The sequence below is a fragment of the Cyanistes caeruleus genome, chromosome 2 (genome assembly GCF_971803275.1).
Source record: "Cyanistes caeruleus chromosome 2, bCyaCae1.hap1.1, whole genome shotgun sequence".
Lineage (NCBI taxonomy): Eukaryota > Metazoa > Chordata > Aves > Passeriformes > Paridae > Cyanistes > Cyanistes caeruleus.
Genome location: NC_141702.1, coordinates 102,532,482 through 102,549,241, shown reverse-complemented (window position 1 = coordinate 102,549,241; position 16,760 = coordinate 102,532,482). Strand labels below are relative to the sequence as shown.

At 41.9% G+C, this 16,760-nt stretch overlaps 1 protein-coding gene across 1 annotated transcript; it reads left to right on the top strand.

Moving 5' to 3' along the window:
• The first annotated feature begins 689 nt into the window (after positions 1-689).
• On the top strand, positions 690-13,731 carry TLR5 (toll like receptor 5). Its single transcript, XM_086878828.1, has 2 exons — positions 690-880; positions 8,892-13,731. The coding sequence occupies exon 2, from the start codon at positions 8,896-8,898 to the stop codon at positions 11,479-11,481; it is 2,586 nt and encodes an 861-aa protein (XP_086734954.1). The 5' UTR covers positions 690-880; positions 8,892-8,895; the 3' UTR covers positions 11,482-13,731.
• The last annotated feature ends 3,029 nt before the right edge of the window (positions 13,732-16,760 follow it).

Genomic DNA, 16,760 nt, shown 5'->3' with positions numbered 1-16,760 from the left:
CTGGCCTGACCCTCTCCCATGGAATATGGGTTGGTTTGGTTTGCAAGGGACAGTAAAGAGCATCCAGCTCCGACCCCTCTGCCATGGGCAGGGACACCTTCCACAAGACCAGGCTGCCCAAAGCCCCATCCAACCTGACCATGAACGCTTCCAGGGAACAGGCTTCTCTGGGAAACCTGTTCCAGTGCCCCACCACCTTCACAGCGAAGAATTTCTTCTCAAAATCTAATCCAAATCTAATCTAAATGTTGTCAGTTTATAGCCATCACCCTTGTTCTACCACTACATGCCTTTGTAAAAAGTCCTTCTGCTCTCTTATGGCCATCCTTTAAGTACTGGAAGTGCTCTAAGGCCTCCCTGGAGCCTTCTCTGGGCTGAACAGCTCCAGCTGTCTCAGCCTGTTTTCAGAGGAGAGACGCTCCAGCCCTCTAAGAATCTTTGCGACCGTCCTCTGGACCTGCTCCAACACTTTACTTCCTTCTTTTATTGCGGCCCTAGAGCTCGGTATCCAGCAGCCGATCTTGGAAAGGCAGGGAGGAAAATTCTGCTGGAGAATTTACCTTCCAGTGCTCCTTCACTGATGATTCCACCTTTAAAATTTTTTTTGTTGCTGTTTGGTTTGTTTTTTGGTTGTTTTTTTTTTTTTCCCCGGTTCCATATCCATGTAATCACCACTTCCCTGTACTCCCTACCCCTGCGGCACCCCAGCTCTCCGGCTCTGCCCTTTGCTGACTCTGCCTGGCGTGAGTGAGCAGCTCCGTCTCCCTGGGGCTCGGCTGTTCCCTGCGGAGCCGTGTCCGGAGGCGGAGGAGGCAGTCCCGAGGAGGCAGTCCCGAGGAGCAGCCCGGCTCCAGCCCGGCTCCAGCCCGGCTCCAGCCCGGTGTGTATGCGGGGAGCGGGCCGGGCGGGCCGGGCTGCGGGCGGGGGGGAGCCGCAGCCCCGCACGGCTCCGGCACTGCCCACGGAGCTCCGAGGGGCTGTCTCCAGCCCCTACCCACCCTCGACAGACCCTCTTTCCGCCGGCCCTTGAAGCCGCCAAGAAATAAGGTTCTCCCCCGCTAGGAGAGGGTTTTGGCAGCAGAACTGCTCGTTTTCCACTATGGAACTTAGCACTCATTCACTTTTTCCGCCCCCGCCTTGAGGCGGACGGGGATTACCACACTCTTTTTATGGGGGGAAAAACTAGCTCGGTGTGGTACAAAGTCCCCAAGAGTCACAAAGGTGTTGGAGGTGGGACTTGATAAGACTGGGCTGCATCTGCACCTGGCCTTTGAAGAGCTCGGTTTGTGGGGTTTCAGCAGTCCCTGGACTTCAGCACTTGCGGACCAAGTGTTTTGCTTTTGCAGCCAGCCAGCAGTGCCCAAGTCTGGCAGGGCTGACTGGCCAGCATCTGATCTGGCTACACGGCATAGGTGTTCTCAGGTAGGCAGGTTTCTAGCTCAGACCTAGCATAAAACACAGCAGTGTTGTAAAATGGGGCAGTGAACTGTTGCTGTATTTCTTTAATTCCGTGACTTACAGCTGGGAGCGTTCACCCAGGTCATGGGAGAGTTCAGTCCGTAGATCTTTGCCCGAGGATGAATGAGACATATCTCTTCTGCTTAATTTGCAACAGGCTAAGTTTGGCCTCCTCTGGTGTCCTTGTGAAGCTGTGTCATTATGTAAGAACTTTCAGAAGCTGAGTGAGGTGGTGAAAGACAGGAAGCAGAGGGCAGGGCAAGAAGGACCTCCACAGTGTTCTCTGAGGGTTGAACACATGCATAATCAGGATATGAAAGCAGCCCAGAGCAGATCTTCTCTTTTCCTTCCCTTGGCCCCATACAAAGCATCTCCCAACCCGTTATTAGGCTGAAATATGTATTTGATTTAAAGAATCTTGAACATTATTCACTCAGCTGGAAGAGATAGAACAGAAGAGGAGGGTGCCTCCTGTCCAAAATAACCAATGCTTCCACAGTTAGTGGGTATGAGCGTGAAAAAAGGGTTTGGTGTTGCAATGTGAAGAAAATAGAGCTGACTGCAGCTGTTTTACTTGACAGATTAAATTGCTAAATAAAGACATAGCTGGCTTTCTCTCTGGAAAGGCCTGGGTAAGGAGACAATTTCAAATATAACCTCCATGGGGATTTCTGTTTTGGCAGTCCCTCAGTGTCTGACCACGGGTCTTTATGGATTCAGAAATCAGGTGCATGCTCTGGATGCACTGCATGCAGGGTGTAATTCAGTCTCCTGCTTCCACTCTAAATGCCTTTCCTGCAGCTCAGCCTGTGTTCTTCCTGACTGGGTTGGAACTATCTTGTGTAAGGATAATCAGTAGATAAACCACTGATCTGGGATATAGGCAGGTGAGCCCTAGGACGCTCCTGCCATGCTGGGAGCCAATGAAACACCAAGAGCCTCCCACAGGAATGGTTTCAGGAAGGCTACCAGCTACTTATCCACCTTCTTCACTTGGTAGGTCTTCATTGCATCACAGGTTCGACAGTACAGAATTTTGTCAGCCATACTAGTGAGTGAAATTTTCACATTTTTCTGCTCCACCACTAAGAGCAAATTCAAATTCATTCAGATCTAAAGCCTATTTCAAATAAATTCAAACATCTCAATTCCAGGAAAGTCTGGAGCAGGTTTCTAATTTTACCTAAAAGCTGGACAGATTTTATCTCTCTTTGTATTATATTTATTGTTCTTTTGTCACTAGAGCAGCTTGTTGTCTTTTGACTGGTTTTTTAAAATGCATGTGCAAAAAAAATACTTGGAAAAGCAAACATCTCTTTTACAATTTGTTCCATTTGGCTCCACACATTCAAGAATCTGTTTCCATACTTTTAAAACAATTCTTTAATAAATAATGTGCCCAGATTTGATCCCAGAAGTGCAGGAGTGGTAACCATGTCATTACCCCTCTGGCTGGTCACTGTTACTCATCTTTGCTGACTTCAGGCTACCAAACAAATACCATTGTTTTATGCCTGACAACTGTTCCACAGGCATGACAGCAATGATGAGCTTTATAAAAAGGTGAGACCTTTAAAAATAACTGTACAGAGCTCTGCTTGTGTTGCAGTCTGAATGCTGCTTCTCCACTTTGTCAAGAATTCACTGCTTCCTGAAGAATTTCTGTCTCATCTGTGAAAGCTGGCTTCCTGTAACTTAAAAACTTGACTGTCATTCCTAAGACTCCTTTCCTATTATCACTTTGATCTTTTCCAGGTGAGAGCTTAAATCCTGGCTGCTTCTAATTATCCTCCAAACAGAAAAAAAGGAGCATTGTGTCCCTGGGCTAAATCCACTTTGTGAAAAACACAGTCCAAAGTTATAGCAAAGAGGGAAGGGAAACTAACAGGAAAGAGACTGTTTGTCCCCCAGGGTGGCTTCTAATGTAGACCAGGCAGTTCTCACATGACAGCTTTCAAAAAGTAAGGAAAACATGGGCTCAAGATGTGAGGTAAGAATACCTGAGTGGTGACTGTGACTGCCCACAGGTGGTTTGTGCAGCTTTGAACGAGTGTCACTGCTGGAAAACAACAAGAGCAAAAAAATTGGCAAAACAAAAAAAAATAAACAAAAAACCCCACCAAACAAAAAACCCTCAAACCTCCAAATGAATCTTCACTGTCCTCACTGAAGCCCTGCTTTGTTAGGACCTGGAAACTGGTTGTTGGTCCTTTTCTGAGGCCCAGCTGAGGTTCTTTCTGCCTTTGTGGTGTCCTGTGCCACACAGGGCAGAGCTGGGCTGTCCAGCTCCTGGGCCAGTGGCCAGTGCTGGGGCCTTACTGGAACAAACCCAGCTGGCTGCTGGGCAGGGAAAAAGGAGCAGGCTGGCTCTGCTCAGCAGGGACACACTCAAAACAGTGCTGGAGGCTAAAACCAGCTGAGCTGGGGCCAAAAGCTGAGGTCTGGGGCTAGGGCACTCTCTCTCTGCCTATCCAATTTATTCCTGTCCTCCACAGAGTAGCCCGGAGCATGTTTTAGTCTTTATTTTCAAGTTTATTTTCCTATCCTTCTGGGGACTGCTCTCTTGTAAAGAACTGTTACACTATAATTAATGGAATCACGTCTGTCTTTGTGTGTTTGCATCTCATCATATAATCTGATGGGATAGCAAAACAAACAAATAAATACAAACAGGAAGTAGACCATTACACCCAAACCAGTACTGACTTTTATGGTCCTTCTGCTCTGACAGGTCATTAAATGCCTTATTGCCTTATGCTTTTCTCCATCAACAATAGGAACTGTCACAGTGCTCAATTACATTGTAAGATGCTTCCTGATTTTAAGAAGGAATATGCTATATTTGGATTAAGCATCCTGGCAACTTAAGGGAGAGGCTGAGGGGGTGGGATGGGGCACAATCATTAATCATCTGATGAATGAAATAGTTTCTTTTTTAGATCTTAATTGGCTAGAGGGGCCCCATGACAAAAAAAAAAAAAAAAAAAAGTTTACACCGCACAATTTTTTATGAGCACAAATGCATATATTATGATGGCCTAAAGCCCAGGCAAAAGCTTGAAGCTTTATTTTTGTTTCACTAAGTAGATTTGATCTAATCAGATAACAGCAGAAATACAAATTTTCATTCATAGCAGTTGGCCTTTATCTGACCAGTCTAAGAACAAAGGCTTACTATTTCTCAATATATTTTTCAAGATCTTTTTTATGGCCTAAATAAATATTACAAACTCCTTGTCAGTAGGCTTTTTGTTAGATTAAAAGAAAAAAGATGCTCTTTGAAGGTCTTTGGGGTTTTTTTTTTCTGAGAAATTTTACCAAGCACCAAATATGAATAGTCCTTCACAGTCAGTGAATATCATCAACCTCTGGGAAAGATAATCATAATTTTTGCCATGAGTGAGGGAAACATGAATGATACTAGGGCATCAGACAATGATGTTTTGTTCTGCACTTTCTCCAAGAAGTAGGAATGATCCTCATTTCCCTACAGAATTGTGACTTGGGAGTATAATGGGAAGACTGCACAAGAAAGACTCCTTTGGATGGCTGGAAGGCACCCAAGATCTGAAGAAGGAGATTGAGAGACATTTGTCTATTCATGTGAATTTTCATGGGGTTTAGGCAGCAATTGCACAGCAACTTTTCCAGTGCATTTTTGTAGTGGGTGTGGAAAGGGGAGCGGCAAGTGCTTTCTAAATCTCCATGAGACAGTTCCTACTCTGGCATAAATAGCAAAAAGAGACAGTCTAAGCCCTCCTTTTCAGCTTTAGTCCAGGCCCTGCTTACTGACAGTCTCTCTGGGTGTCCTCAGGCAGGACCACTTTCCCCCTTTACTGCTTACCCTTTCCAACATCTGTGCAGTAGAAGGAAACAAAATCTCACATGCTGGGCTCTGGTTCTCTGAACTTCAGTGCTCCAGTTTTCAATAATGAAAATCCTCAATAATTGACAGGACAAGACAATATAGACTCAAGATCCACCAGGGAGGTTCAGGCTGGACATCAGGAAGAATTTTTTCACTGAAAGGGTATTTAGACATTGGAAGAGGCAGCCCAGGGAAGTAGTGGAGTCACCATCCCTGGAAGTGTTCAAGAAACAGCTGGACTTGGCAATTAGTGATACCGTTTAGTTGGCATTGTGGTGTTTGGTCAAAGGTTGGACTCAGTGATCTTGGTATTCCAACCTTAAAGATTCTGTGACTCTATGATTCTATGAATTAAACATTTACACATCCCTTCATCTCCATGTCCCTGCATAGATACATAATTGAATGGGGTGAACCTCATTTTGTGGGAAGAGTGTTCTTCCCAAAAGGTTTTACATGCTAATGTACAGTGGTGAAGGGTTGCAAAAACTGCTACATGATGGGATTATGATAAATTGCGAGTCTTTGCTGTCTTCATGAGAGCAGTAAGAGACATTTCTTACTGCCAGCATCCCGCTGCTGCCCATGGATTCAGGGGATGAGGTCATAACTTAGGCAGAAAGGGAGCAAAGAGTTTACAAATGAAATCTTGCTTGTCGCTAAGCCAGAGAAAAATTGGAGTGTAACAACTGCTAAAAGATTGTTATATGTTTTTTTAGCTTACAAGAATGTGGAAAAGCAGGTCAATGTAAAAGAAAATATGTCCAAAAATATTTCCCTGTTTTCTTATATTCTCATAACAAAAATAAAACTACATTTTAAAATTTAAAAACAACATTTTCTGATTCTTGCACCCTAAACATTATGAGCTTTTTCTTGCTGCCTGTTGTACACATATCCATTAAATATTAACTTTCAAAGTATTTTCTCTTTGTCACTGCTTTTGATGATGCTGTGATTTTGCCCAAACTTTAAAAGCAGCCATCTCATCTGGGATGAAAATGTAAATGTCTGAAAGATAAATGTAATTCAAAATTATTTGTGCTAAACACTTCATATCAAGGTGTCAAGAAGAAGCAATATAATAGTTATTGAATATTAGAAGGCTAACTTGGTGTTTTGTCTTCATGGCTCAAGGAAAGAGAAAAGTAAATAAGTAAACAAGATCTTGAATGACCTGCTGTATGTTTAGCTGTGTCTTTTTTAATAACTTACAATATTCTGTAGTCACAACAAACACCATGTAGTTTACTGCTTATAAAGTCCCCTTTAAAAGTGCATGCTAGGTCAAAAAAGAGGTTTGTAAGTACAATTATTTTTTAGTACTTGGAATTATTCCCCATAGAAGAAGTTAACATTTCTTCATGTTTTTTTTCTAAAGTACAGTACACAGACAAGCCCTTTAGGGCTAATAAATTGCTCTGCTCTTTACTATGCTCAATAAAAGAGAATTTTGATATTCACTGCCTGCAATTTGATTTCCTTTGCGGCACAGCCTAAATTCCTTAGTGAGACAAAACACAAATGAAGTTTGAATGCCAGGGCTTCAGAAATCAACTCTTATCGTACATCCCTAATCTCTTACTTTCAAGGATCAGAGCTTGTCTCAAGCATATGAGATTGTCTTAAAAATTACAAGATCACTATTTTAAGTTGTGAGCTATGTGGGTTTCCCACTTAGTGTTTGAGCCTCTAGGGTGAAAATTCACACAGACTCACTCCAGCAGTCAAAGCTGCTACAAGTGAAGGTTTTAATATAATCAGATGACTTGGACAACATCACAAAATATGTTTGATACAGTGGGATCATGTCAGATATGAGACTGGATTGTACTGTAGTATCCTTGTATTTCTATGGAGCAGATAGTCTTTAAAAACTGTCTGGATCTTTCCTTTGGTATTTGCAGTGGGAATGTCATGGTGGCTTCTCCTGACATACTTTCTGATTTCCCAGGAATCCCATTGTATGGCAGCAATAAGCCTAATTTTAATTTAATTTAATGGTGCAGTGTTCTGCAGAAAGTTTTGTACTTGTCCTTTAAAGAGGGAGGCATGCTCAAATCAGAACAGTAATCACCCAAAGCCCCACTTTTTTCCCTCTCTGAAGTAGATTTACCTTGCAGACATTAGATGGCCGCTGGGGGTTTGGTTCTACAAGAATTCACACTTACCAATCTTTAAGCAGATTGTGCTGGAGGACACAAAAATTCACCCATTGGGTCTTCATTTCATTTCAATAAATGCTTGGCTAAAAGCAGAAGCAGATGGTTGCAATCTTAGTTAGAATGTTGGGAGTTATTTTAAAGTACACTACACAAACAACTACTTTAGGGCTAATAATTTGCTCTGTTCTTTACCATGCTCAATAAATCGACCTTCCTTGCTTTGAAGAGGTTTTTGTCTCAGATAGAAAGGGCGACAGGCAGACAGATGGCATAATGCAAGGAAAATACAGAGTGGTAATAAATGGATTCATCAGCAAGCTGCATAAATTCTATGCACCTGTCTCAGTTTAGGGCAAATTTGGGAGGAGACTTTCGAAGGGGTCCCTCCAGAAAGCAAATTCAAGTGTCTCTTTTCCCTACCTCTTCAGGAGACATAAATTTCCTTCAAGAAAAGTGGAAAAAACTGTTTATTTAACAAGCAAAGTATTCACAAACATGAGAAAATGAGTAATACTAAACAATGGAACCTTTAATTTTTCAGTTTTGAAGAGATGGCAAATTTAGAGAGATTTTTCGTAGGGTGTAGCTTGGCTTGCTCAGTCTCTTATCAGTCCTTATCAGAAAAAGGAAAACCACAATTTTTGTATAAGTTAGGAATTTATTACAGTTTTGGAAATGTAGTTTTCCATAAAACATGAAATCTTGGAGCACAGTTTTAGGTTACTGCTTTTTTTTTTTTTTCTTTCCATCACTGGTAGTCTCGTTCCTGCTACACTTTCAGATCTATTTCCAGCTGTTTCCAGAACAGTTGCACGTTGTCGGGTTAATCTGAGGCTCAAGGAGCCCCAAAAGATGTTAAAAATCTCATGGCTGTTAGGCACGAATGACATGTGACAACTCCGTGTGACAGCAATCTGAATTCCAAACAGGTGATTGTCCAAACAAGGAGAGCACTCAAGGAAAAAGTGGCTTTTGCCTGCTCTGTTGAGATGTCTGGGAGCCTGCACTTTACTTGGACAATCCGAACTGTTTTAGTATTTCTGGAAAAGCTAATTAAGGAGTGAAGCTAATACACCAGCATTACCAGTTCCATAGTGTAGATTAAAAAGCCAGGCCAAGATTTTTACTCTTACCTGGTGGGTTTTAAGGAACATAAAGGAGAGTTATATTTTAGGTCGTAGGAGGTCCTCACATCTTTTTGGGATGCATTTTCTGACCAAACAGCCTATCAGGTGATGCTTGTTAGACTTCAGAGAAAGGATAAATCCCAAATCACAAGTCATTTTTAGGGTGACATTAGTCCTCTATTCTACAGCTGTTAAAAATATGCTTTGAAACTCACTGCAAAGACAGCCAGCTGCAGAACTAATTCTCACTATTGCCACTTTTTTTTCACATAGGTTCATGATGTTGTGCCATCAGCTCTTCCTTGTCTTTGGCCTGTCTCTGGCTAGTGGGGTGTGTGCATCTAGAAGTTGCTACTCAGAAGACCGAGTCTCTGTGTATTTATTCTGCAACCTCAGAGATGTTCCACCTGTGCCAAATGATACAGTGAAGCTTTTCCTAACTTTCAACTATATCAGACAAGTGACTGTGACTTCGTTTCCACTGCTGGAGCACTTGTTTCTGCTGGAACTCGGAACCCAGTTTGTCCATCCTGTTACCATAGGAAAAGGAGCGTTCAGGAACCTGCCAAACCTTCGTATCTTAGACTTGGGAGACAATAAGGTTCTTCAGCTGGATCTTGATGCTTTTGTGGGCTTGCCAAGCCTGACTGTCCTCCGTCTGTTTCACAACTACCTTGGAGACTCCATCCTGGAAGAACGTTACTTTCAAGATTTGAGGTCATTAGAAGAATTGGATCTTTCAGCAAATCAAATCACAAAACTTCATCCTCATCCCTTATTTTATAATCTAACAGCCTTGAAAAGTGTGAACCTGAAATCCAACAATATATCCAACTTGTGCCAAACCAATCTTACCAGCTTCCAAGGAAAGCACTTTTTATATTTTAACCTCGATTCTAATCATTTGTACAAGACAGAAGATGTGGCCTGGGCCAGCTGCCCCAATCCTTTTAAAGATATTACATTTAGCTCACTAGACCTTAGTAACAATGGCTGGAGCACAGAGAGAGTCCAGTATCTCTCTACAGCCATTAAAGGGACTCAAATCAGTTCTTTAATATTTAGCACTCATATAATGGGTTCGGGATTTGGCTTTGATAACTTAAAAAATCCAGATATTTTTACTTTTGCAGGACTAGGAAGAAGTAATCTTAATTTCTTTGATATTTCACATGGTTACATTTTCTCTCTCAATTCTTTAATCTTTCAAAGTCTTGGTAATCTGGAATCACTAAACCTTTCCAAAAACAAGATAAACCAAATCCAAAGACAAGCATTTTTTGGCTTGGGCAACCTAAAAACTCTCAACCTCTCAAGTAACCTTTTGGGTGAGTTGTACGATCATACTTTTGAGGGTCTACATGGTGTAATGCATATTTATTTACAGCAAAATCATATTGGGATGATTGCTGACAAATCATTCAGGCAATTAATAAATCTGAAAATAATTGATCTCCGGGACAATGCCATTAAAAGACTCCCTTCCTTTCCACACCTGACCTCTGCATTTTTAGGTGACAATAAGCTAATGTCTGTAGCTGACAGGGCACTAACTGCAACATATCTTGAATTAGAAAGAAATTGGTTGTCCGACCTAGGTGACCTGTATATTCTTTTCCAAATTCCAGATCTGCAGTATATCTTCTTAAAACACAACCGGTTCTCTGACTGCGTGAAGAGTGCTAATGTTATAGAAAACAATCAGTTAATATACATGGATCTAGGTGGAAATATGTTACAGCTGGTGTGGGAGAGAAATTTATGTTTGGATGTGTTTGGGGCACTGCCCAAACTTCAAGTTCTACATCTGAATAACAACTACCTTAGTGCTCTTCCACTGGAGATTTTTAGAGGTCTAACATCTCTTAAAAGACTTAACCTGGCTTCCAACATGTTGTCTCACCTTTCTCCCGGGCTTTTCCCGCAAAGCCTAAGAAACCTAAACTTATCTGGAAACCAGCTTTTTTCCCCTGAGCCTGAAGTCTTTATGACTTTGAGTATTCTGGATATAACACATAATAATTATGTCTGTGATTGTGCTTTAAAGGGCCTGCTAGTGTGGCTGAACGAAACCAATGTGACCCTGTCTGGCTCCCCCTCTGACAGGTACTGTGTGTACCCCCCTGCCTTTGGAGGGTTACCCCTGTCATATCTGACATACGATGATTGTGATAAAGATGAACTCCAGCAGACACTCAGATGCTCACTGTTCATCTTCTCCTCAGTCACTCTTCTCGTGTTTCTGGTGGCAGCCATCATTTTCACCCGCTGCCGGGGGATTTGTTTCATCTGGTATAAAACCATCGCCAAAAGACTGATAGACAACCAGCGACGAGTAGCAGATAAAAGTGAATACAAATATGATGCATATCTGTGCTACAACAAAAATGACTTTGAATGGGTCCAGAATTCTTTGCTAAAGCACCTGGATTCGCAGTATTTTGATAAAAACAGATTTACCTTGTGTTTTGAGGAAAGAGATTTTTTGCCTGGGGAAGAACATATCAACAATATTCGTGATGCCATTTGGAACAGCAGGAAAACAATCTGCATTGTGACCAAGCAGTTTCTCAAAGATGGGTGGTGTGTGGAAGCCTTTAATTTTGCCCAGAGCAGGTACTTCTGCGATCTGAAGGATGTCCTCATTATGGTGGTGGTTGGGTCACTTTCTCAGTATCAACTGATGAAACACAAACCAATTCGAAACTTCTTACAAAGGAGTCAGTATTTGCGGTGGCCTGAAGATTATCAAGATGTAGACTGGTTTTTAGATAACCTTTCTTGCCAAATTCTGAAGGAAAAAATAGTGCAGAGGAAAACCAGTGGCATAGAGCTGCAGTCTATAGCAACTGTCTCACATTGACTGTGTGAGTTCCTGGCAAGTAGCCCATTTCCAACTGTGCCGTGGCAGGAATAAACAGAAGTTGGCTTCATCTTTCTTTGAAAAGGCATGCAGAACAATAACTGTTTCGGTGTAAATCCTTCAGAGCACAGAGACAAAGCAACCAGCAGATTTATTAATGTGCAATTGTTTGACTACATCATGCATTTTCAGAAGAATTGAATGAATCACAGATGCTTCACATTTTGGATGCATCTTCAGGCACTTTAGTCCTGATTTTTGGAGTAATGCTTAATGGTCTGTTTCAGCTACAGAAGGATGCTCATGGTTGTTTTTTTCAAAGGCAGCCCATGGTACTGTCCAGGAGTGACTAAAAGTGCTCTCAGGGGCTTCCAAGCCTATCATTGTGGTTCCTGGACTACTTAATTCTTGCTGCACTGGTAATTTTTCATGTTCTGTTTCACGGTACAATCATTGTTTTGCACCTTTATGCTTTATACTGGTGTAACACAGATTTCATTTGTTTATTTTCTTCTCAATTAACCTCAGCTCAGTTGGAACATACAAACTTTGGACTCCATTCATGCCCTTCCCCTCCATCAACTTCTCTGCTTGGTGGTCTAACTACAGTCATGGTCTACAACATTTGCTACTTGTTCAGCTTTGGTGCTTTTTCACTTGACTTGCTTCCTGCCCTGCAGAGAGGAACCAGTATTCCCTTTGGATTTGAAACAAACCTGAGCTTGGAAAGGAAACAAGAAACTACCTCAGCAGCTGTGCAGGCTGTACCCTGGTGACAGGGCTTTTGCATTCTGGGGGTGGGAAATACACTTTTACTTTGTAGTTGTCCGGTGTAATTTGGGTTGTCCTCGGCACATCCTGTGTGCTCATCAGTTCTAAGGTGTTATCTTGCTTCTGTTGAAATGTTTTTTCTAGAGACATTAATGCTTGCCTCTCTCTTGCTTCTCTAGTTATTTTACCGCTGTCTGCTCAGGTATGTCTTCAAGGGGTTGTTTGGGGTCATTTTAATAAAAGTCTGACTCAGTGTTCACTGTTACAGAGCCTGCACCTATTATTTTGATCGTGACAGACTCCTTGAGTGCACTGTTCACCTCTGTGCATTTACTCAACAAAAGCTTACTGAAATAATCTCAGTGTGGTCTCAGTGAGATTTTTTGCAGTAGTGAGGAGGCAGGAATGGGAGGTTTTATAAGTTGTCTGCCTCGACCTTAGCTGCAAACAAATAACATCATCTTAACTGTTTTGATAGAGATGAAAGAGTGTAATCCACTTTGTGTGAATGTAGTTGCTGGAATATAGATGTGCCTGTGGCTGATCTAATTTACTCTCAGCACAGTATAGACGATTTCTATTGATAAAATTACTACAGCAAAATATCTCTTCATTCTCAATAAGTGTAGTCATTCGGGAAGGCAAAAAGAGCTAAACCTTGGGATGTTTTCCAGGCAGCACGGGGCACGGGGCTGCAATGAAAGAAGGGATTGACTGTGCTGGTGGAGCCCTGGGTGTCGCTGTTGGCTCAGGTAAGAGCCCGGCTTTCCTGAGCCCTCCAGGGCCGCTGCAGCTGCTGGCAGGAGGGGAAAGCCCTGCTGCAAGGACAGGGCTGGGAAAGCACCAGCAGCCCTGGCTCCCCAGAGCCCCCCGTGAGCCGTCAGAAAAGCCACCACGGGCATTTCAGCTCCCTGCATTTCTTATATTTCTCTAAAAATGTCCAACTCTTTCTCCTTTTGCCCCGTCAACCAGTGCAGATATTTATGGGCAGCCTTTAAATGCAGAGGCTGTACCAGGGAGTATTTCAAATAAAACCCACTGGCAGATAGCCAAAGCAGGAATGAATCTGTACAGCAAAGATCATCTGCAGGTCCAGGTGCTTAGTCTAGGGATCTGTGCATGGTATAAGAGTTGGGCATTTAAAAGCACCCTTAAGAAATTATATTTTAATGAGTATCACAAGATATTTTTGGTCAAGTTTTAGAGCCCTCTCCGCTTAGGACCTTACTGCATATTTACAAAATACTCCTGTCACTTCAGATGCTTAAAAATTTCTCCTGATAACTTGTGTATGCAGGAATGACAAGTAGATAGAGGAGATGGCTTAAACCAAGGCTTTTCCATTTCATCTGAAAAGCTTCTGTCTATTTCATGCTTATGCCACTGGTGGGAGGTGGCTACATAAGGTTTGCATTTACTTCAGGCTTTGGAAGGGTCTGACTTTTTACATGGAGGTTTTAATAAAACCCTTGGATGAAATTTCATTGTCTGCCTCTATCCTTAAAAACCAATTTCAAAACTTAAAGAGACAACACCTGTGCTGGAAGAGGATGGAAAAACTTCTGCCACTTCTAAGGCAACTTAGAAATGAAGAATTAGTCCAGCCTCCATCTTGAAAATTCTATTACAAGGGGTCTACAAAAAGCAGCAAAAGGATTTTTGGAGAACATGGTACTGAATCCTTCCTGACTCGAGTGGTTGCAGGCAAATGAACAACTGCAGTGTCAAATTTTAAAGAGATCCAAAATAACTTTATTTTTTACTCTTTGTGAAGCCATTCCAAGCCTGAGACTCTCAGAACACATACAGCTGGTACAGCCTGTCCTATATGATGAAAAATTGCCTTCAAATAGATCACATGGCCCTGATCACCACCTCTGTAGAGTCAGCTATCTTAAATGACAAAGCCTGGGGAATTGTTGAGAAAGGACTTGTGCTGACTTTATACTCCTCTGCTCAGCAGGAACCACAAAAGCATCCTGTACAAAAGTGGAGAATGACTATGCTTGATCAATTCAGACCATAAATTGAGCCTCAACCTCATAACTATTGATCGGATTTCCTTCAGGCTCACTGGGAACATTACTGCTCTATCAGAATTTTATGGCTCCTTAGTTAAGGATACTCTCATCATTTTTACTCACCTTCCTCAGTAAAAAAACATTAACTTGTTGGAGAGGGTCCAGAATAAGGTATGAAGTGTGGCACTGGCTCTAAAGCAAGCTATTCAGGGGGGAGCTGGTAAATGTGTTCACAGTAGCAGCACAGGGAAGGACAGTGACTCAGTGCCCCACAGTATCAGCTCAGAAATTAAATAGAAAAGCCCAGTCCTACCATTGCAACATATATTATAAACACTAACTGGTCAAATGGGTCTTGCTGTTCAACAGTGACATCTATCCAGCCTCTCAGAGTCCAAGGATTGCAAGGGCTCCTCCTTGAAATCCAAGCACTCAGGACCAGAATCCAGATTCTACACAGATGTCCCTGTGGAGACTAACAGAAGCAAACAATTGTATGGCCACATATTATTTCACAACAACATTATTATTATTATTATTATTATTATTATTATTATTATTATTATTATTATTATTATTATTATTATTATTATCATTATCATTATCATTATTATCATTATTATTGTTATTGTTATTATTATTATTATTATTATTATTATTATTATTATTATTATTATTATTATTATTATTATTATTATTATTATTATTATTATTATTTCCCACACAGTGAAATCAGGTATCCCCTCCCATCTGACATGCACAGTATTCTCAGTGAAGTCCAATTATACTTGTTAATCCCTATCATGTTGTTAGGGAATCCAACAGTATCCTGCTGTTAATTAACAAGGTGATCTAACTACTGACAGTGTCCAGCACTGCTCCCACCCCAACACCTGCTGGGAGAGCACAAGCACAAATAAGACTACCAAGAGCTCAGTCTCAAGAGGGCCACTCCTACACACATTGCCCAGAAACACTCTGCCTTCAATTTTCTTGTGTCACATCATTAACTCAGCTCGTTTGCTGACTTGTGGGCCTTTTTTCAGCATGACAGCTCTCCTTCTCCCTGCCAGTGACCATCTGCATTTCAGATCGTTGGACCCCACTCTCTCAATTTCATGCGGTGCCCATTATTTTACAACGGCTTTAACATGTTCTCCTCTTGCTGGAGCTGCAGTCCAGTTAAATCACAAAGCAAGGCCCATGCCTGGGAAAATGCAGATGGAGAGCAGGACACAGCTGAGCATGTGGTTGCTGAAGTTTCACATGTGAACCTCTGGATTTGCATAAAGTTGGGAAGTTGGGTTGGGTTCCATGAGAAGCGCAGACATGGAGCAAGCAAAGACAGACAAGGAACAAGATACGTCTTTAGGGTCTGACTCTACAAACATGAGCAAGCATAATGCCCTAATGTAGTAAGAAAATCTACCTGGAAATAGCCTGAGAAAATATTGGCAGGGTTTCTTTACACTCACACAGTACTGCCAACAGTAAGCAGGCAGTTCTGTAAAATAAGGCTTCCAAAGTCAGAGATTGGTGTAAAAAAAAACCCAAGGAATAGAAAACAATTATAAATGTCTGGTATTTGGCCCTATAAGACTACATTTTCACACCTTCCACATGATCAAAAGATGGTAGATATTCATACAGTCTGTAAATACAGGAGCCAAGAAATTGCCCAAGTATTTCAGGATTTCTTCTTAGCTGTGAAAAACACCTAAGTTAGTCAGGCCTGGAATAAAGAATTTTAGGAAGATGATGGAAAAAAGACAGGCCTTTCCAGCTTCCCAGTCCTCTGTGGGCAGTGATCTTACATCACACATATCCTCTTCCATTTATGCAAGATGTTTCAGTAGTTGCTGTTAAATAGGAGCAGCAAGAGTACAGCCTTGTGATGAGATGAAATAACATGAAGGAGAATATGAACACTTCCTATACTGACAAATTGCCATCAGCAGTCCTCACAAGGCCTCTCCTGGTGGTTATTCCATTAGGCTGCCTGTCAGACTCTGGGAAGGTAGGAAACACTTTTGGAATGCCAAACAGCTCATTCTGCCTTTGGTACGAGCACTTCTTCACACTCAGCTTTCAGCTACCTGTTTCCTGACTTCTGCCTCCCAAAGATGAGCTGAATGTCTCGGTCTTCAGTCTCACTCTGCTGCTCCTGGCAGCCATCAAAAATTCCTCACACACCTGGAACAGAGTTGCAGGTGCTGCTCCACCAGTATTTCTTTAACTAAATTAAAGCAGCCAAAGCAAAGTTTAGGAGGTGAGTTTTACCCAAAAGGCAACGTCAGCACTAACTTGAACCAGGGAACACCGTATGCCAAGCAGGTACTTGGAGTTTTAAATTCAGCCTTGCATCACATCTAGAAATTATTAGAATTACCAGGCCAACTGCCTACATGATTCTTCCTCTCTGTACAGATTGACAGGAGGCTTCTCTTCCCTCTCAAACCTTAACTTTGCTTTTTGTATTGTGTATAG